Raw genomic sequence first — 22016 nt, 5'->3', positions numbered from 1 at the left:
CTTTGGTTTTACCAGAGCCTGCTATGCTGCACTCGGTCAAATGCCTTGTTGTCAAGGGCAGTCATATCCCCCGTTGCCTTTAGAAGTTAGCTTTTCGGATCATTTAATGAAGTTCAGAGCCAAGTGGTTTAGGCAAAGCCCAAGGTGACTATACGGAGTGACCACTTGTAGGCACTGCCGACAACACTTTCAATAACGCTTCTGATAACTGAGAACAGACTGTTTGAATGGTGATTACCTGGATTGGTTTGATTGTATTATTTGAGGATAGGAAATATATAGTCCGTTTTCCCCATTGTTGGTTAGGTGCCAGTGTTATAAATGTACTGGAACAACTTGGCAAGAACCATGGTTGGTTCTGGCACAAGTTCTCAGCACTACTTCTGGCATGTTATCTGGTCTTGAGGCTTTTGCTGCATTCTGTACTTCCAGCTATTCCTTAATATGTGAACTGAATTAAATTGGCTGAAGATTAACTTCTGTGAGACCTCAGCGAAATCAAAATGAATTATTCACTCAGTGTACCTGATGGATGCAAGTCTGTGCTGTTAATGGTTCACAGCTATTATGGATGCAGAGATCTGAGCTGTCAGATAGCTATGATTCCCTGGTCACTCCTACCAGTGCTGTCATGGACTGGTGCATCTGCCAAAGGTAGACTGGTGAGGATAGGGATGTGGGTGTATCCCTCACCGACCCAGTGTGTCAGCCATGTCCTTGTCTTGTTGTGATGCTGCCTAGCTACTCTTGATGGGCACTGAAGACCCTCACCCATAGTACATTCTGCCTTTGCTCCTTCCAGCCGTTGTTCAGTATGGAGAAGTATTGATTCCTCAGCTGAGAGAGGGCGGTACATGATATGCCAGTGTTTGGCTCAATGCCAGGTAACTTCATTGGACCTCCCTGGCATCTGTATACCATAGAGCTGCCACCTCTGGTGCGTCAGTTCTGTTGGTGAGGCAAGGGATTGTGATGGATGCACACGGTACATTAAGGTCTGATGCTGTAAGAATGACAATGAATGCTAGTTGGCTAGTCTGTGGGACAGCCGTCCTATTTAGAATGTAGTTCCCAAATTCTCAGCAAGGCTTTGCAAGGTCAACTGGCAGCCACGTCTAAATCTGGTGCCTTGGTTGAGACTAGGTGGTCAACACTGGGCTTTTCATAAAACTGAATGGCTCACTGAAGTTATGTCTCCTAGTTGCTGTTGTAGTACTAGAAGTCATGTTTCTGGATAATGAGTCCCAGTTCCTGGATTACTAGTCCAGTACTTTAAGCTCTGTGGGACAGTTCCATCCAAGCACCTAACACAATTTTAAATAGCAAACCCAGTGCATGCACTGACACACCCACAGCTGCCAAATCCAAGGGAGCCCAGTTATCCTTTACCAGAGGGGTCAAAAACAGAGGATATAGGTTTAAAGCAGGATTGGTAGAAGGATTAAAGGAGAGATGGACAAAAAAAATCACCCAAAGGCCATGGGTTTGGACCTCAGAGCCTGAAAGGGTGGTGGAAGCAGAAACACTCAGCACGTTTAAAGAGGAAAAGGGTCAGTACTGGAAGGTGTACTTAGGTTCGATGACCAAGATAGTCATGATAGGCGGAATGTCCTCCTTCTGCATTGTATATTTTCAGTGACTCACTGCAGGGAATTCAGAACCAGAGTGATCTACAAGGTTCATTGATTCCCTACTTCAGCTGCAGAGGAATTTTTTCAAACTGACTTTGTTTCTAACTCACTTTTTCACTTCTTCAAGGAGTTTCCGTAACTTTGGGTGAAGCGTTAACATACTGCAATACACAGGAAACTGCTCTATTGACTCAGGCTGGGTAGACCAGATGGTCTTAATTTATCTTTGACTCATCTACAGAAGCAATCTTGCATTTCAGATTGAGACTTCCCCAAGAACATTTCCAAAGGAGAACAAGCCTGTGTGTTAGTCAATAGTTCTGGGTACTGTCAGACTTGCTGTCCACCTACATTTTACATCTCCTACTTTGAAGCTCACAGATCTGAAACATTACTGTTTCTTTTTCCACAGATGCTGTATGACCTGCTGAGGTTTTCCACCACTTTCTGTTTTGGTTTCAGATTTCCAGTATCTGCAACATTTTTTTATTTTTGTTTACTCGGAAAATGAGGAGGAATGTTTTTGCTAAATGTGTTACCAACTGATTAAAAGCATTGTTAAAACAAATTCAGTAGTAACTTTCAAAAGGCAAACATTGACTTCATTTGGATAGTTGAACAGACTTGAGATGGATATCAGAACTGATTCACCTTGGACCATGATAATAACTCCCTGATGGTATGAATGGTACAAATTCAGAACCATGTCTCTAATTAGAGGCCTGTGCCTGATCTTTATAAGTCATGCGTACATCGAAACACACAGTGAAATGCATCTTTGCATAGAGTGTTCTGGGGGAGCCCACAAGATTCGCCACGCTTCCGGCGCCAACATAGCATGCCCACAACTTCCTAACCCGTATGTCTTTGGAATGTGGGAGGAAACCAGAGCACCCGGAGGAAATCCACGCAGACACGTGGGGAGAACGTACAAACTCCTTACAGACAGCAGCCAGAATTGAACCCAGGTCGCTGGCGCTGTAACAGCGTTATGCTAACCGCTACACTACCATGTCTGCCCAGCTTCAAGGTGTTTGTCATGGTACATCAGCAGTGGGCAAAGCTCTTGGTTGCCCCAGCAGTCTCTCCACATTACCATGGGGATTCTTAATCCTTCGTTCTGCAAACGGACTCATTCCTACCATAGGAGTTAGCTCCATTCTTCATGGATTAATCTCAGGCATAAACTAAACTGGGGGTGAGAAATGCCTGATTCAGCTTGGCAGGGTGGTTGAACCAGACTTTCATAGAGTTTCAACCTGTAAAAAGTTAATACTCAATAAACCAAGAGTCAGGAAGTTACACTGCAACTCTGGTTAGGCTACATCTGAAGTATTGAATTCAATTCTTGTCACCCCATTACAGGAAGGATGTGGAGGCTTTGGAGAGGGTGCAGAAGAGGTTTACCAGGACACTGCCTGGATTAGAGGGCACGTGCTATGAGGAGAGGTTTGAAAAACTTGGGTTGTTTTCTCTGGAGCGGCAGAGGTTGAGGGGAGACCTGATAAAAGTTTATAAAACCATGAGAGGTATAGACAGGGTCGAAATATCTAGTACTAGAGGACATGAATTTAAGGTGAGAGGGGGAAACTTCAAAGGAGATGTGTGGGGCAAGTTTTTTGTTTACACAGAAGTGGTGGGTGCCTGGAATGCGCTGCCAGTGGTGGTGGTTGTGGTGTAGGCATATAGGATAGAGGTGCTTAAGAAGCTCTTAGATTGGTACATGTATATGCAGAGAATGGAGGGATATGGGCTGTGTGCAGGCAGAAGGGATTAGGTGTCATTTGCTTCATTAATTCGGCACAACATTGTGGGCTGAAGGGCCTGTTCCTGCGCTGTACTGTTCTATATTCTAGTAACAAACTTAAATACATACAGAATAAGAGTCATAGAGCTGTACAGTACAGAAATGGCCCTTTGGCCCAACTTGTGCACGCTGACTGTGATGCCTACCTATGCTAACCCCATTTGCCTGCATTAGGTCCATATTCCTTTATGCCTTTCCTATTGGAAGTACCTGTCCAAATTCCTTCTAAGCATAATTGCATGTGCCGTCTCATTCCATAAAACTACCACTCTCTGTGTGAAAAACTTGCCACTTAGATCTCCTTTAAATTTCCCCACTCTTAACTTAAACCCGTGCCCTCTAGTTTTAGACTCCCTTACCTTGGGAAAAAGACCCTGACTAACTCTCCTATCTACACCTCTCATCATGTTATAAACCTCCAGAAGGTCACCTCCCAGCCTCCAACACCAGTAAAAGCAAAAACCAGTCTATCTAATCCCTCTTGTAACTAAAGCCCTCCAATCCAGACAACATCCTGGTGAATCTCTCCTCCACTCTTTCTACTGCTATCACATTCTTCCTGTAGTGTATCAAACGGAACGGTACACAGTACTCCAAGTGTGGCCTAACCAACAGCTGCAACATGACATCCTGACTTTTATACTCAATGCCTCAGCCTATGAAGGTAAGCATGCCAAATGCCTTCTTCACCACCCTATCCACCTGTGTCATTGCTCACAGAGAACTATGAAGTTGCACCCCAAGGTCCCTCTGTACATCAACACTCCTAAGGTCCTTGCCATTTACCTTATATGTTCTGTCAATATTTGATGTTCCAAAATGCATTACCTCACACTTACCTGGACTTAATTCCATATACACAAAAGGTGGGCAACAGGTCAGAAGTTTGGGAGTTCATAAACAACAACAAAGAATAAACAAAAGATTAAGGAAATAACATTTGGAGCAGGAGAGAGGGCTAACGAGAAATATAAAGACACATAGTAAGAGTTTCTATAGATATTTAAAAAATAACAGGGAGTGCCGATCTGAAGCAAGTCTAGGAATTAATAATGCAAAGCAAGGATGAATTAAACGGGTGCTTAACTAATTTCAAGTAATTAATAGGTAATTAATTAATTTAGTTAATAAAAAAACAGGTAATTAATAATCAGTCTTCACCAAGAAGGACACAAGTGGAATGGAGGAGAAACTCAGGAAAATTATAATCAACAGGGCAGTGGTTCTGAGCAATTTGTGGGAGTTGCAGGCTGGCAAGTCTCCGGGTTCTAATGGACTGCATTTTAGGGTCTTAAATGCTAGTGACATAGTTGATGTATTAGATTTAACTTTTCAAAATCCCTTAGATTTAGGGAAGGTTATATTGGATTAGAAAACAGCAAATGTAACTGCTTAATTCAAAACACGAGACAGAAAGGAGGAAACTACAGGTCATTTAGCTTAATATCTGCGATAGGGAAAATACTAGAACCTATAATTAAAAGTATTATAGCTCATGGTAGGAGGTAACATATGGGTGTGGATAGAAGATTGGCTGGATCACACCAAACAGAGTGTAGGTTTAAATGGGTCTGTTCCTGGTTGGCAAAGTGTAATGAGTGGTGTGCCACAGGAATTATGCTGGGGCTTCAACATTTTACAATTCATATGACTTAGATGAAGGCTCTGAAGATATGGCGCATAAACTTATTGATGAAACAAAGACAGGTTGGAAAGTAAGCTGTAAAGAAGATATAAGGAGGCTACAAAGGGAAATAAGTAGATGAAGTGAATGGACAAAGATCTGTCAAAGGCTATATGGAAAAATGTGAAACTGTCCAACTTGGCAGGAAAAATAAATGAAATATCTAAATGGTGAGAGATTGCAGAGTTCTGAGATGCAGAGGGATCTGGTACACAATTCACATAAGTACAGCAAGTAACGAGGGAAGCTAAAACAGTACACAAGAGAATGCAGATGCTGGAATCTGGAGCAAAGAAGGAACTCAGCCGGTTGAGCATCATCTGTGGCAGGAAAGGAATTTTCAACTTTTTGGTTCGAGACAACCCAGCATCAGGACTATTATAGAATACTATTGTTTATTGCCAGTAGAACTGAATACAAATATAGGTAGTGATGCTTCAGTTATGAAGGTGACTGGACTACTGTGTACAATACTGGTTTCCTTAGTTATGGATGGAAGTAAATGCATAGGAAGTTCAGTGGGTTGCTAGACTCATACCTGGAATGGGCAGGTTGTCTTATGAAGAGGGGAGCAGCACAGTGAGGCAGCTAGTGGAGCTGCTGCCTCACGGCTTCAGGTTCAATCCTGACCTCTGGTGTTGTTTGCGTGAAGTTTGTATGGTGCTCCATTTTCGTCCCACATCCCAAAGATATGTGGGTTGGTCAATTAATTGGCTGCTGCAAATTGCCCCCAGTATGTAGGTGAGGGGTAGAATCTGGGTTGGGGGGGGGGGAGAATAAAATGAGTTAGGGTGGAACCAATGTAAATGGATGCTTGATGGTCAGTGCGGATCATGTGGGCCAGAGGCATGATTCCGTGCAGTATCTCCCTCTATGACTCAGTGTAAAGTTGGACAGGATAGGCTTGTATCTGCTGGAGCTTAGGAGTGAGGACTGACAGGGAGTTGTGGAAAGGATGTTTCCTCTTGTGGGAGAATCGAGAATTAAGGGTCACTGTTTAAAAGTGAAGGATTGCTCTTTGAGGAGTCAGATGTGGCAACTTTTTTCACTCATGGATCCCAAGTCTTTGGAACTCTTTTCCTTAATTGGCAGTGGAAGCAAAGTGATTATCCATAAGGCAGAAGTTGATAGATTCTTAATTAACAAGGAGGTGGGGCAGGGGGTGGTGGTGAAAGGGTACCCGGGGAGACGGGAATGCAGAGTCACAGTCAGATCAGTCACGACCTTATTAAGCAGTGGAGCAGGCTTGAGGGGCTGAGTGCCTACTCCTGCTCGTAATTTGTGTGTTCAAAAATTAAAAGCAAACCATACAACATGTGCTGCAGTGAGCTCTACAATTTCAGATGGTGAAGGATACATTGATACTTTTGCTTCAGTGAGGTGTTTGAGATTGTGAGAAAATTTCTTTCTTACTAATAACAGCAGGAAGAATCTTAAACAGGAAATGTGGTTGTCTCCACTTCAAAGCACATTTTCTGTAGTTCTACCTCTGCATCTTCTTTAATGCAAAGCAAAGTTTCCACACAGCAGAACAACTGCGCAAAAATAGCTGTGGCTTATAGAGATCTTCCAAACTCCGGCTCTACTCACCGGACATGGACTTTGCTGAGTCAATGGCCTGAACTCTCTGTAAAGAAGCTGGTGATCGATTTGCAGAAGAAGATCTCAGTAAGTGATCTGCTACAAAGCAAATAGACAACAATGAAATGTGAGGCGTCAATTGAACTAGACTAAACTCAGCAAGAAAGACAACTGCAACACAATTTAAAGTTACATCTAGTTTTTTTTTTGTATAATTGCCTCTATGATGGAGAAGGGGGAGGGGTGGGGAAGGAGGGGAGTGGTGAGGAACAGAGAGGGGAGGGAGGGTCAATGGTGGAGTGGGGAGTGGTGGAGACAGCAGGATGGGGAGGGGGGATTGGAAGGGAGGGGGAAAGAAGGGGATGGAGGGTAGAGAAGGTGGGGAGGGGTAAGAGGTAGGGATGGAAGGGGGAGGGGTGGGAAGGGAGGGGGGAGGAGTGGGAAGGGAGAGAGCTGGGGGAAAGAGAGGGAGAGGGGGTGGGGTAGGGAGAGGGGATGGGGAGGGAGAGGGGGAGGGGTGGGGAAGGGGGAGGGTAAGGGTGGGGAAGGGAGCGGGGGAGGGAACAGAGGGGGAGGGAGGATACGTCTTGTACAGTTGTAACATGACATCCCATCCCTTGTACTCAATGCTCTGAACAATGACAAGGGTGTCAAGCAACTTCTTCACCACCCTGACTACCTGTGTTGCCACCGTCAGGGAACTATGCATTTGTACCCTTAGCTCTCTCCGTTCTATAACACATTTCAGGGCCTTGTCATTTACTGTGCAAGTCCTGCCCTGCTTTAACTTACCAAACTGCAACACCTCGCACTTGTCTGTGTTAAATTCCATCTGTCATTCCATGGCCCACTTTCCCAGTTGATCTAGATGTTGTTGTAATCTTTGACAACCTTCTTCACTGTCCACTATACCACCAATTTTGGTGTCATCCACATTATTTGCCTACTGTTCTTCATGGTGGTCACCCATCGCAATGTGCAAAAGTAGGGTTAGTAGGTTTGCAGATGACACTAAAATAGGTGGTGTTGCTGACAGTGAAGGTGGTTCAGGATCTACAGCAGGATCTTGATCAGCTGGGTAAGTGGGCCGAGGAATGGCAAATGGAGTTTAATTCAGGTAAGTGCGAGATGCTGCATTTCGGGAAGACAAATTAGGGTAGGACTTTCACAGTGAATGGTAGGGCCCTGAGGATTTATGTAGAACATAGGGACCTAGGAGTACAAGTACATGGTTGAAAATGGTGTTGCAGGTAGACAGGGTGGTGAAGAAGGCTTTTGGCACGCTGGCCTTCATCAGTCAGGGTACTGAGTATAGAAGTTGGGGTGTTATGTTGCAGTTGTACAAGGCGTCGGCAAGGTTACATTTGGAATATTGTGTTCAGTTTTAGTTACCTGCTATAGGAAAAATGCCATTAAGCTGGAAGGAGTGCAGAGGAATTTATGAGGATGTTGCTGTGATTTGAGGGGCTGAGTTATAGAGAGAGGTTGGGAAGGTTGGGACTTTTGTCATTGGAACATAGGAGAATGAGGAGTGATCTTATAGAGGTGTATAAAATTATGAGGGCCATAGATAGGGTGAATGCACAGTCTGTTTTCCAGGATTGGAGAATCAAGAACTAGAGGGCACAGGATTGGAGAATCAAGAACTAGAGGGGAGAGATTTAATAGGAACTTGAGGGACAACTTTTTCACACAGAGAGTCGTCAGTATATGGAATGATCTGCCAGAGGAAGTGGTTGAGGCAGGTACATTAACAACATTTAAAAGGAACTTGGACAGGTACATGGATAGGAAAGATTAAGAGCGATATGGGCCCAACCTGGGCAAATGGGACTAACTTAGATGGGAATCTTGGTCAACATGGACCAGTTGGGCTGAAGGGCCTGTTTCCCTGCTGTATGATGACTCTACACTGATCTGCACATACAGTGGCATGCAAAAGGTAGGGCACCCCTGGTCAAAATTTCTGTTACTGTGAATAGTTAATGAGTAGAAGATGAACTGATCTCCAAAAGTCATAAAGTTAAAGATGAAACATTCTTTTCAACATTTTAAGCAAGATTAGTGTATTTTTTTTTGTTTTGTACAATTTTAGAGTGAAAGAAGGAAAGGAGCACCATGCAAATGTTTGGGCACCCCAAGAGATTTGAGCTCTCAGGTAACTTTTACCAAGGTCTCAGACCTTCATTAGCTTGTTAGGGCTATGGCTTGGTCATAGTCATCGTTACGAAAGGCCAGGTGATGCAAATCTCAAAGCTTTATAAATAACCTGACTCTTCAAACCTTATCCCAACAATCAGCAGCCATGGGCTCCTCTTAGCAGCTGCCTAGCACTCTGAAAGTTAAAATAAATGATGCCCACAAAGTAGGAGAAGGCTGTAAGAAGATAGCAAAGCGCTTTCAGGTAGCTGTTCCCTCAATTCGTAATGTAATTAAGAAATGGCAGTTAACAGGAACGGTGGAGGTCAAGTTGAGGTCTGAAAGACCAAGAAAACTTTCCGAGAGAACTGCTTGTAGGATTGCTAGAAAGGCAAATCAAAACCCCTGTTTGACTGCAAAAGACCTCCAGGAAGATTTTGCAGACTCTGGAGTGATGGTGCACTGTTCTACTGTGCAGTGACAACTGCACAAATATGGCCCTCATGGAAGAGACATCAGAAGAAAACCCTTCCTGTGTCCTCACCACAAAATTTAGCGTCAGAAGTTTGCAAAGGAACATCTGAACAAGCCTGATGCATTTTGGAAACAAGTCCTGTACACTGATGGTTAAAATAGAACTTTTTGGCCACAATGAGCAAAGGTATGTTTGGAGAAAAAAGGGTGCAGAATTTCATGAAAAGAACACGTCTCCAACTGTTAAGCACGGGGGTGGATCGATCAGGCTTTGGGCTTGTGTTGCAGCCAGTGGCACGGGGAACATATCACTGGTAGAGGGAAGTGTGGCGACTCACTGTCTGCGCAAGCGAACCGGCTTGGCGGTCGGGGCGCGTGTCATTGGAGCAGCGAGGCCCAAGATGGCACTTGGCCTTTGTCTTCCCTGAATGATGGGAGAGAACCCGTGCGCACGAAAAGTTTTGATGACGTAGCGCATACGTCATTTCCGTTTTCGGAGGGCGGGAACCGCGCCGCTTAGAAGGCCCGCGCAAGGCGGGTAAAAGAATCAGTCTTGTTCCACAGCTTGCAGCCTCGTGTCTTTATTCTCGCATCCTGGTAGCAGCCGCTACATTGGTGACCCCGACGGTCCAAACGGATTTTGGACCCACACAATGACCGACAACGCAGCAGCCAACGCAGTGGCACTCCAGCTGCCCACCTTTTGGATGCTTCGGCCCCGTGTGTTGTTCGACCAGGCCGAAGCCCAGTTCCAACTTCGCCAGATCACCTCCGACTCCACACGGTACTACCACGTGGTCAGCTCCCTGGACCAGGAGACAGCCACCCAGGTTGGAGACTTCATTCAGTCTCCTCTGGAGGAAGGTAAGTACCCAGCTTTCAAGGCCCTTCTCATTCGGACCTTCGGCCTCTCCCATCATAAGCGTTTCGCCCGCCTGCTTCATTTCGACGGCCTGGGGGACAGATCTCCATCGGCCCTGATGAACGAGATGCTGGCCTTGGCTGAGGGACACAAGCCCTGCCTGACGTTCGAGCAGACCTTCCTCGAACAGCTGCCCGATGACATTCACCTACTGTTGGCCGACGCCGACTTCAGCAACTTCAGGGCAGATGTCCTGTGGAAGGCCAAACGCGGGAGCGGTTCGTCCGTTGGCCAAATCGCCAGACTGTGTGCCCTACGCCTACCTAGACCAGTCCCAGCAGCCGAGCGACCACACCCCAGAAACATAGATGACGACACTGACGACCAGCTGTGTTTCTACCATCAGAGGTGGGGCGCAGAGGCCTGTCAATGCCGCCCACCCTGTAAGTTTCAGGGAAACGCCAGGGCCAGCTGCCGCGAATGGCTACGGCAGCTGGCCGCCAACACAGCCTCCTATTCGTTTGGGACAAGCAGTCTGGACGTCGTTTCCTTGTCAATACTGGAGCAGAGGTCAGTGTTTTACCCCCGACTGGCTGCGACACTTGTAGCAGGCAACAGGGACCTGCCCTCAAAGCCACAAACAGCACAACAATACGGACTTTCGGTACCTGTACAGTCCAATTACAATTCGACGACAGCTGTTTTACCTGGAACTTTACCCTTGCCACCGTTGCCCAGCCACTCCTGGGAGCCGACTTCCTTCGGGCCCAGAACCTGTTAGTCAACCTACTAGGGAAACGGCTAGTGCACTCCAGAACCTTCCAAACTTACTCTCTGGGAGAAGCCAGCCTACCAGCCCCGCGCCTGGATTCCGTTTCCCTGTCTGGCAACAAGTTCACCAAGCTCCTAGCCGAGTTCCCATCGGTTCTGGCACCTCAGTTCACGAATTCGATGCCCAAACACAGGGTGCAGCACCACAACACTACGACAGGGCCACCCCTTCACGCCCAAGCATGACGACTACCTCCAGACAAGCTCCACCCGGCAAAGGAGGAGTTCCGCCGCTTGGAGGAGCTGGGGATCATTCGCAGGTCAGACAGCCCCTGGGCCTCCCCCCTGCACATGGTCCCCAAAGCCGCCGGCGGGTGGAGGCCCTATGGCGACTACCGCGGGCTGAACAACGCCACCACCCCAGACCGCTACCCCGTCCCTCAATATCCAGGACCGCGGCAAACCTACACGGGGCCCACATCTTCTCCAAGGTGGACCTCGTCCGGGGATACCACCAAATCCCGGTCCACCCTGACGATGCCCCCAAAACTGCGCTCATCACTCCGTTCGGCCTCTTCGAATTCCCTCGAATGCCGTTCAGCCTTAAGAACGCCGCGCAGACATTCCAGCGGCTGATGGATGTGGTAGGCCGCAATCTGGACTTCGTGTTCATTTATTTAGATGACGTTCTCATTGCCAGCCATAACCGCTAAGAAGACTTTTTCCACCTCCGCCAACTGTACTCCTGCCTCAGTGATTTCAGCCTCACTATCAACCCGGCCAAGTGCCAATTCGGCCTCGACTCTATCGATTTCCTCGGCCACAGAATCACCAGCGAGGGAGCAACACCCTTACCCGCCAAGGTAGACGCTATCCGCCATTTTGCCCATCCCAACACGGTTAAAGGCCTGCAGGAGTTCGTTGGGATGGTCAATTTTTACCATCGTTTCATCCCTGCAGCAGCCCGTATCATGCGCCCTTTGTTCTCGCTGGTGTCTGGCAAGGGCAAGGACATCGCCTGGAACGACGAGGCCGCGGCTGCCTTCGTTAAGGCCAAAGAAGCCCTAGCAGATGCCATGATGCTGGTACACCCCAGGACAGATGTACCAACCGCCCTCACGGTGGACGCATCCAACACCGCGGTTGGTGGGATACTGGAACAACTAACTGAAGCCGTTGGCAACCCTTGGCGTTTTTCAGCAAGCACCTTAGGCCACCCGAACTTAAATACAGCGCCTTTGAGCGAGAACTACTAGCGCTGTACCTGGCGATCTGGCATTTCTGGTACTTTTTAGAAGGCAGGCCTTTCACCGCATTCACTGACCACAAGCCGTTGTCTTTTTGCCTTCTCCAAGGTCTCCGATCCCTGGTCAGTCCACCAGCAGTGACATTTGTCCTACATTTCCGAGTTCACAATGGATATCCAACATGTCTCCGGAAAGGACAATGGCGTTGCTGACGCACTCTCCAGACCGACCATCCACAGCCTGTCCCTGGGTGTTGACTACACGGCCCTGGCTGATGCACAGCAAGCCGACGACGAGCTGCCCAGCCACAGAACCGCAGTCTCAGGCCTGCAGCTCCAAGATTTCGTAGTTGGCCCAGGTCAACGGACCCTCCTGTGCGACGTTGCAACAGGTCAGCCCCGCCCTATAGTTCCTGCAGCCTGGCGGAGCACGTTTTCGACTCGGTACACGGGTTGGCGCACCTGTCCATCAGCAAGTTCGTCTGGCACGGCCTGCGCAAACAGGTCAGTGAGTGGGCCAAGACTTGTCCGCACCACCAGATGTCAAAAATCCAACGACACACCAAGGTCCTGCCACATCAGTTTGAGCCTACCTGTAGAAGGTTCGACCACATTCACATTGACCTTGTTGGTCCCCTGCCTGTTTCAAGAGGAGCACGGTACCTCCTTACCATCGTGGACTAGTTCACGAGGTGGCCAGAGGCAACCCCTCTCTCAGACATCATGACCGATTCCTCTGCCCGGGCACTGCTCACAACTTGGGTCTCGTGCTTTGGTGTTCCGGCCCACATCACTTCAGACAGAGGCGCCCAGTTTACCTCCAGCCTATGGTCTGCATTAGCGAACATGCTAGGAACGTAGCTCCACACCACCATGGCCTACCACCCTCAGTCAAATGGGTTGATAGAACGTTTCCACCGCCATCGGAAATCAGCCCTGATGGCCCGCCTGAAAGGATCTAACTGGGTCAATGAACTTCCTTGGGTCCTGCTCGGCATACGCACTGCCCCCAAGGAGGATCTCCACGCTTCATCAGCTGAACTCGTGTACGGTGCGCCCCTGGTCGTCCCAGGGGAGTTCATAACCGCCCTTAGGGGGCAAGATGAACAACCTGTGGCAGTCCTAGGAAGACTGCGTGAGAGGCTCGGCAGCTTGGCACCGATTCCCATCGCGACATGGCCAGTCCCCATCCTGTGTGCCCAAGGAACTACGAGACTGTAAGTTCGTTTTCATTCGCAGGGGCACACCCCGGGCACCGTTGCAACGACCATACGAGGGGCCGTTCTGGGTCGTCAGAAATAATGGGTCCACCTTTATTTTGGACACTGGGGGCAAGGAAGAAGTCTTCACGACGGACCGCCTCCAACCAGCCCATTTAGACCTACAACAACCGGTCGAAGTCCCAACACTGCAACGCAGAGGCCAACCACCCAAGCAACAGCTAGCACAGCCCGTGAACTTTGGGGGCCGTATCGCCGGTTCTGGGGGGTGGGGTTTGTGTGGCGACTCACTGTCCACGCAAGTGAACTGGCTCGGCGGTCGGGGCACGTGTTGTTGGAGCGGCGAGGCCCAAGATGGCGCTGGGCCTTTGTCTTCCCCAAGCGACGGGGGAGAACCCGCGCGTGCGAAAAGTACATCATTTCCGTTTTTGGAGGGCGGGAACCACGCCGCTTAAAAGGCCCACGCAAGGCGGGTAAATAAATCAGTCTTGTTCCACAGCTTGCAGCCTCGTGTTTTTATTCTTGCATCGCGGTAGCAGCCGCTACAGAAGAATGAATTCAATTAAATACCAGCAAATTCTGGAAGCAAACATCACACTGTTTGTCAGAAAGCTGAAGATGAAAGGAGGATGGCTTCTACAACAGGATAGTGATCCTAAACACACCTCAAATCCACAATGGACTACCTCAAGAGGCACAAGCTGAAGGTTTTACCATGGCCCTCACAGTCCCCCCACCTAAACATCATTGAAAATCTGTGGATAGACCTCAAAAGAGCAGTGCATGCAAGATGGCCCAAGAATCTCACAGAACTAGAAGCCTTTTGCAAGGAAGAATGGGCGAAAATCCCCCAAACAAGAATTGAAAGACTTAGCTGGCTACAGAAAGCGTTTACAAGCTGTGATACTTGCCAAAGGGGGTGTTACTAAGTACTGACCATGCAGGGTGCCCAAACTTTTGCTTTGGGCCCTTTTCCTTTTTTGTTATTTTGAAACTGTAAAAGATGGAAATAAAAAAGTAATCTTGCGTAAAATATTAAAGAAATGTGTCATCTTTAACTTTATGCCTTTTGGAAATCAGGTCATCTTTTACTTGCTTAGCTACTCACAGTAACAGAAATTTTGACCAGGGGTGCCCAAACCTTTGCATGCCATTGTAAGTAAGTCAGCAGATAATGAGGTCTTAGTACAGTTCAGGATGATAGGTCTGAAATAATGGATGGGATAAGCACAGTGAAGAAAGGCTCACATTCATCAGGGACAGCCAGCAAGGGACTAACTCAGGTGCCTGAACTAATTTGATTGAATTTTGTCAGGAGTTAAAAGAAGAATTGATGGAACAGTGCACTGATGTATCTACACATCCACAAGGCTTTTGACATGGTCCCACGTGGCAGGCTGGTCGTTACATTTAAAGCCTATTGGATCCAAATGAGTGCAACAAACTGAAATTGCCCTAGTGGCAACAAGCAAAAAGGTGCGTTTTGACCAGTAGAGTTCATGCTTTCAAAACTGTTCATATTCATGACTGAGACTTAATTGCAGGAGCATTAAAAAGGTTGCCGATGACGTAGTATTGTCTCTGTGATTGGCAGGGGAAAGCCTGAAGAAAGAAAGATACAGATGCCCTGGCTATTTCAGTAGAAAAATGGCAAGAGGAATTGCAGGGAAGTATGTGATGCCTCAAGAACGCAATAGCAGCAGAAAAAGGACGTCTGACCTCTCAGTCCTGACTCTCCAATTAATGTGATCATGCCTGATCTACCTCAGCTCCTCCTGTTCTAGTTCATCATAGTCTCAATTCCTTGCTCTTTGGAAACTGTATCTACCTTTACTTTAAACGATCCAGCCCCCATCATTTTCTGGTGGTTTTTCAGAGATTCCAGAGATTCACCACTCCCTGCGAGAAGAAATTTCTATGTACCTCAGTTTTGAATGATTGACCATTTACCTTTAAAATAGTCTCCTCATTCAGGACTCTCCCACTAGTGAAAACATCTTGATGTTTAACTTGTCATGCCCCTTAGGATCACGTATGTTTCAACAAGATCACCTTTCATTCTTCTAAACTCCAAAAAATACAGACACAACCTGTTTAGTCTCTCTAGACAGGACAACCTTCTCATTCCAGACACTAGCCTGGCTGGCGAAACTCCTTTGGACTGCCTCCAATACTACTGTCTCCTTTCTTAGGTACAGGGACCAAAACTGTGTGCAGTACTCCAGATGTGGCTTCACCAACTCTATGTACATTTGTAACAAAACTATTTCTAAACTCCAACTTCTTTGCGGTAAAGACCAATATGCCATATGCCCCCTTACCTACTTGCTGCACCTGCCTACTAACTTTCTGATTCATGGTCAGCAACACCTGAATCCCTTTGAGCTTCACTCATTTGCAGTCTCTCTCCATTTTGATAACAGTCCACTTTTTGATTCCTCTGACCGAAGTGCAGGACCTCACAGCTCCCTACATTAAGCTTCATTTGCCAAGGTTTTGCCGATTCACTTATATATACTTATATATATCCTGTTGCAGAGTTACAATATCCTCATCACAACGTGCCCTTCCATCTATTTTTGGGACTTCAGCAAACTTGGATACCTTATATTCTGCCCACTTCTCTAGGTCACTAATATAAATAGTAAATAATTGGAGGCCAAGAACTGATCCTTGAGGTAATCCATTAGTTACATCCTTCGAACCTGAAAAAGATCCACTTATTCCAACTTTTTGTTTTTTATGTGATAACCAATTTTCAATCCATGCTAACAGACTTCTTCCAATACCACGGGCTCTTAACTTCTACATCAGTGTTTGATGTGGCACCTTGTAGAAATCACCACACCTACAGGTTCTCCTCTGGTTACATTCTCAAAGAACTCAAGCAAATTTGCCAAACATCATTTGCCTTTCATGAAATCAGTCATGGAGTTGTACAGCACAGAAATGGCTCTTCAGTCCACCCTGTCCATGCCAACCTTTCTTCTCATTTGCCTGCATCCTTCTGTGCCTTGCTTATTTAAGTGCCTGTCAAAATGTCTCGAATGTAGTGATTATACCCGATTCCACTGGCAGCAAGTTCCAATTCTCAACCAGACATGTCTGTGTAAAAACATTCCCCTCAAGTTCCCTTTAAAACACCCTCCCCTCACTTTAAATCTACGGCCTCTTGCTTTTGATACCCTTACCATGGGAGAAAGATTCTGACTATCTACCCTATCTATGCCTCTTCTAATTGAGTTACACAGCACAGAAACAGGCCTTTCGGCCCAACTCATCTCATTTGCCTGCATTGGCCTATATCCCTCTAAACCTTTCCTATACATGTACCTGTCCAAGAGTCTTTTAAATGTTGTTAATGTACCTGCCTCAACCACTTCCTCTGGCAGCTCGTTCCATATACTGACCACCCTCTGGGTGAAAAAGTTGCCCCTCAGGTTCCTATTAAATCTTTTTCCTCTCACCCTAAACCTATACCCTCTAGTTCTTGATTCCTCTGTGAGCATTGACCACCTCTTGATTTCATACACCTCTATAAGATCACGCCTCATTCTCCTACGCGCCAATGAATAAAGTCCCAACCTGCTCAACCTCTCTCCATAACTCAGTCTATCGAGTCCCGGCAACATCCTCATAAATCTCCTCTGCACTCTTTCCAGCTTAATGGCATCTTTCCTATAGCAGGGCGACCAAAACTGAACACAATATTCCAAATGCGACCTCACCAATATCTTGTACAACTGCAACATAACATCCCAACTTCTACATTCATTGCCGTGACTGACGAAGGCCAGCATGACACCTGCTGATTGTAATATACATTAACAATTTGGACATGAATATAAGAGGCATGATTAGTTAATTTGCAGATGATTCAAAAGCCTTCTTCACTGCCCAAATTTTTGCTCACATTAATGAAGCAGTTCTGGCTTCAGCCACACACCTATTTTCACAAACCTCTTGTAATGCAGTTTCCAGCCTTTCCAGGTAACATTCAGTCACACCATTGCGATTGGGCTCCCAGAATGCAGTTTGCCCTCCCGTCTGTGATTTAAAGAGCCACAGACCCATATACTTGCACCTTACACTGCTCCACAAGATCCTGAGGGTTGACCTACTCCATTCCACTGACCTACTCAGTAATTTCAGGACAGGAAACTATGGCCACTTAGGTGATGCTATCTCTGGAAGGTTTGGAAAGGTATTGAGAGAAGATAAAGGCACGTTGTAGACTATGGAGGAGACTAGATACTGCAGAGCACATCTCTCCAGGGTCTAGCGGAGTCCAAGCTCTAATCTCATCCTTTGAAGCAATGTCCATAGGTGCTGAGGTTTACCAGAGAACCTTCACAGAAACCTGCACCTTTCTGTGGTCTTAACCAGAGGCTTACAGTGGCACCTGGACTGTTCTCAGTCCAGATCAAGGCTACTCTCAGACTCAATTTCCTGGCCTCAGAATTCTATCAAACTGAGTCTATGTGAACTTCAGTAAGGCTACTGACAAGGTCCTACATGGAAGACTGGTCAGAAAGGGTAGAGCCCATGGGATCCAAGGTAAGCTGGCAAATTGGATCCAAAGTAGGCTTGATAATAGGAGTTAGAGGGTGATGGGTGGAGGGTTGCTTTTGTGATTGGAAGCCTGTGACCAGTGGTGTACCACAGCAATCGGTGCAAGGACACTTGCTGTTTGTTATATACATTAACAATTTGGATATGAATATGGGAGGTATGATTAGTTAATTTGCAGGTGATTCAAAAATTGGTGGTGTTGTTAATACAGAGGACATTACAGAGATCAGCTGGTAAATTGGTGGAGCAATGACAGAGGAATTTAATCCTGATAAATGCGTTTTGGGAGGTCTAAAAAGGGTAGGATTTACACTAAAGGAGTTTTGAAAAACAGAAAGATCTTGGTGTACAAGTCCATAGATCCCTAAAGGTGGCAGCACAGGTAGATGAGGTGAAGAAGGTATATAGGATGTTGCTCTTCATTAGCTGGGCATAGAATATAAGAGCACGAAGTCATGGTACCACTTTATAAAACACTGGTTAGGCCACAGCTACAGTATATGGGGTGGCACAGTGAGTAGAGCCACTGCCCCACAGCGCCAGAAACCTGGGTTCAATTCTGGCCTCAGGTGCTGTCTGTGAGGAGTTTGCACGTTCTCCCAGTGACCACGTGGGTCTCCTCCAGGTGCTGTTTTCCTCCCACATCCCAAAGATGTGCGGATTGGTAGGTTAATTGGCAGCTGTAAATTGCCCCTAGTGTGTGGATGAGGGGTTGAATCCGAGTGAAGTTTGCGGTGCACTGCCAGGGGTGGTGATGGAGGCAGATATGATAGAGGCGTTTAAAAGGCTCTTAAATAGACACATGAATATGCGGAGAATGGAGGGATGTGAACCATGTGCAGACAGAAGGGTTTAGGTGTCGTTAGCTTAATTAGTACAGCACAACATGGTGAGCTGAAGGGCCTGTTCCTGCACTGTACTGTTCTATGTTCTATGAAGTTGACAGAATGTGGGGAAAATGAAAAAACAGGATTAATGTAGGAGTGTTGTAAATGAGTGGTTGAAGGTTGGTGCTGACCTGGTGGGCTGAAGGGCCTGTTTACATGCGGTATCCCTCTATGACTCTACTGTGTGTAGTTCTGATTGCCAGACTAAAGGAAGCACATGACTGCACTGGAGAGGGTACAGAGGAGATCAAGATGTTGCCTGGAATGGAGCATTTCAGTTATGAGGAGAGAGTGGACAGTTGGAATTTGTTTTCCTTGGGCTGGAGGAGGCTGAGGGGGACCTGACAGAGGTGTACAAAATTATAAGGGGCATAGATAGGGAGGATGGTGAGAAACTTTTCCCTCTAATGGAGATGTCTAAAACCCAGGGGCATAGTTAAAGGTGAGGAGTAAGAGGGTTAGAGGGTTTCTGAAGGAGCAGATACTCTCATGTTTAAAAATTATCTGAACCATACAACCATAGAACCATACAGCACAAAACGAGCACTTGAATCACCAGGGCATAGGAGGTTACAGATCAAGTGCTAGTAAATGGGATTAGTGTAGTGGATACTTGATGGTGGACCAAAGGCCTGTTTCTGTGCTGCACCATATCTCTTAACTTGCCACAGCATTACTGAAGGGAAGCCATCTCTTAGCTGATCGTTGAGGCTCTATACACTCTTGGGCCAACTGACTGTAGATTCATAGAAATGTTTTACGAGTGAATTGAGCCATGCCCTCAGTGGAACCAGATGTCAAACAGCACGAATGCTGGAAAAGACTCACCTGGAACTGAAATCTCAGTGTAGCTTGATCGTTTGTCTGTAAGTGCTGATAGAGTCTTTGGTGCTGATATTGGTCCACTGATGGAATGTCTCTGCAAGCAAAGATACACATTTACAGATTGTTACTTAGACTCAGATACTGTGTGTTAACTCTAAATGCACATGGATGCCCTTCTCAAACTACTTTGGGTTCAAAGCCCATTTCAGTCATGGCTGTACTAATAATTTGAATTAAACAACAGTTTGTGAACTTGTGAATTCACTGTTTAAAAAGAGAATTATCATGATTTTTAAATAACTTCGAATGTGAAATGAGAGGATTGTAAAGATATGGAATAATGGAATGTTTCCAGACAACACCACATGAGTGGAGATTTTCCCTAAAGAAACTTTGCATATACTGGGAATATCACTCTAAATGAATGATTTATGTTGACACAAGAAAGACTACAGATGCTGGAAATCTAGAGCAACACACACAAGATGCTGGAGGAACTCAGCAGGTCAGGCAGCATCTATGGAGGGAAAAGAATAGTTGATGTTTCGGGCCGACACCCTTATTCAGGACATCAGTATAACATCCCAAGATGCTTCCTAGTGCTCTGTGAATACAAGCCTATTATAGTTACGATGATAAAATATACCTAAACAAAAACGTAGTTTCATATTACGGCACCAAATATGTAACTATTTGCTCCCTGTCAAGTTATATTATGATTTAAGTATTCAAAATATAGAAAGGCTTGGATTTATTTTAAATAAGACACAGGAAATGCATTCAGCAAGTCAGCCAGTGTCTAGGGAAAGAGAAAGAGATTTGATGTTTTAGGTTGAAAACCCTGGATCAGAACTGGCAGAAAGGGCAATTTTCCATGATGATGCCAGCGTTATAACTGCATTGGAACAGTTTGGTTCAAGGCACAGCTAGTACTGAGCACAAATATTCAGTACTACAGCTGGGATGTTGTCTGTTCCCATTATTTTTGCTGTATCCAGTACTCTCTAACGTTTTTGACATTAAGTTAGTGTGAATGGAATTGGCTGGAAACTGGCTTGGAGAAGTTAACATGGATCACCGACAGCACTTCTGAGTGAAAGCACTTGCAAATATTTTTGCTTCGTCACCAGTGCTCACTGAGGATGGGGATGTTAATGGGGATGTGGATGGGGCTGCCTCCTCTCACTAGCTGTTTAATTAGCCACCACCTCGGGGAGCATTGAGGAACAGAAGGACCTCAGAGTACACATCCATAGATCCCTGAAGGTGACAATGCAGGTAGACAACATGGTTATAGAACAATACAGCACAATATCTGTGTCATCTGCAAACTTGCTGATCAGGCCACCTACATTTCTGTTCAAAATATCCAAAGATCCTAGCACTGATCCTTGTGGAACACCATTGGTCACAGACCTCCACAACTACTCTCTGTCTTCTATGGCCAAGCCAATTTTGAATCTGACCTACCAAGTCACTGTGAATCCCATGTGACTTAATCTTCTGGATCAGCCTATGTGACAGACCTTATCAAATACTTCAATAAAGTCCATATGGACAACATCCACTGCCCTACCCTGATCAATTATCTTCGTAACCTTCTTTTAAAAAAAAACTCAATCAAGCTTGTGAGACATGATCTCTCCCTCACAAAGCCATACAATAATTTCCCTAACACTGATGTGTGGCTCACCGGCCTATAATTTCCTAGATTATCCTGATTACCCTCCTTAAACAAAAGAACGACATTGACTATTCTCTGGTCTTCTGGGACCTTGCCTACGGCTGAAGAGGATACAAAGACCTTGGCCAAGGCCCCAGCAATGACTTGCCTTGCATGTCTCAATAACCTGGAATAGATCCATACAGCACAATACAGGTCCTTCAGCCCACGATGTTGTGCTAACCTTTAAACCACGCCTAATACTAACTAACCCCTTCCTCCCACATATCCCCCTATTTTAAATTCCTCCATATGCGTATCTAACAATCTCTTGAACTTGACCAACGTATCAGCCTCCACCACCACCCCAGGCAGCGCATTCCGTGCACCAACCACTCTCTGGGTGAAAAACCTCTCTCTGATATCTCCCTTGAACTTCCCCCCCATTACCTTAAAGCCATGCCCTCTTGTATTGAGCACTGGTGCCCTGGGAAAGAGGCGCTGGCTGTCCACTCTATCTATTCCTCTTAATATTTTGTACACCTCTATCATGTCTCCCCTCATCCTCCTTCTCTCCAATGAGTAAAGCCCTAGCTCCTTTAGTCTCTCCTCATAATGCATACCCTCTAAACTAGGCAGCATCCTGGTAAATCT

At 46.2% G+C, this 22016-nt stretch overlaps 1 protein-coding gene across 1 annotated transcript in view; it reads right to left on the bottom strand.

The window, feature by feature from the left end:
* specc1la (sperm antigen with calponin homology and coiled-coil domains 1-like a) overlaps positions 1–22016 on the bottom strand; it is a 248262-nt gene that overhangs the window by 42662 nt on the left and 183584 nt on the right. The window contains 2 exon segments of the mRNA XM_052032052.1: positions 6713–6799; positions 19703–19793. Of these exon segments, the coding sequence (XP_051888012.1) occupies positions 6713–6799; positions 19703–19793 (178 nt within the window).

Source organism: Pristis pectinata, chromosome 17 (assembly GCF_009764475.1).
Source record: "Pristis pectinata isolate sPriPec2 chromosome 17, sPriPec2.1.pri, whole genome shotgun sequence".
Taxonomy (NCBI): Eukaryota; Metazoa; Chordata; class Chondrichthyes; order Rhinopristiformes; family Pristidae; genus Pristis; species Pristis pectinata.
Note: the sequence above shows the minus strand (reverse complement) of the source record. Positions and strands in the feature narration are given on the sequence as shown.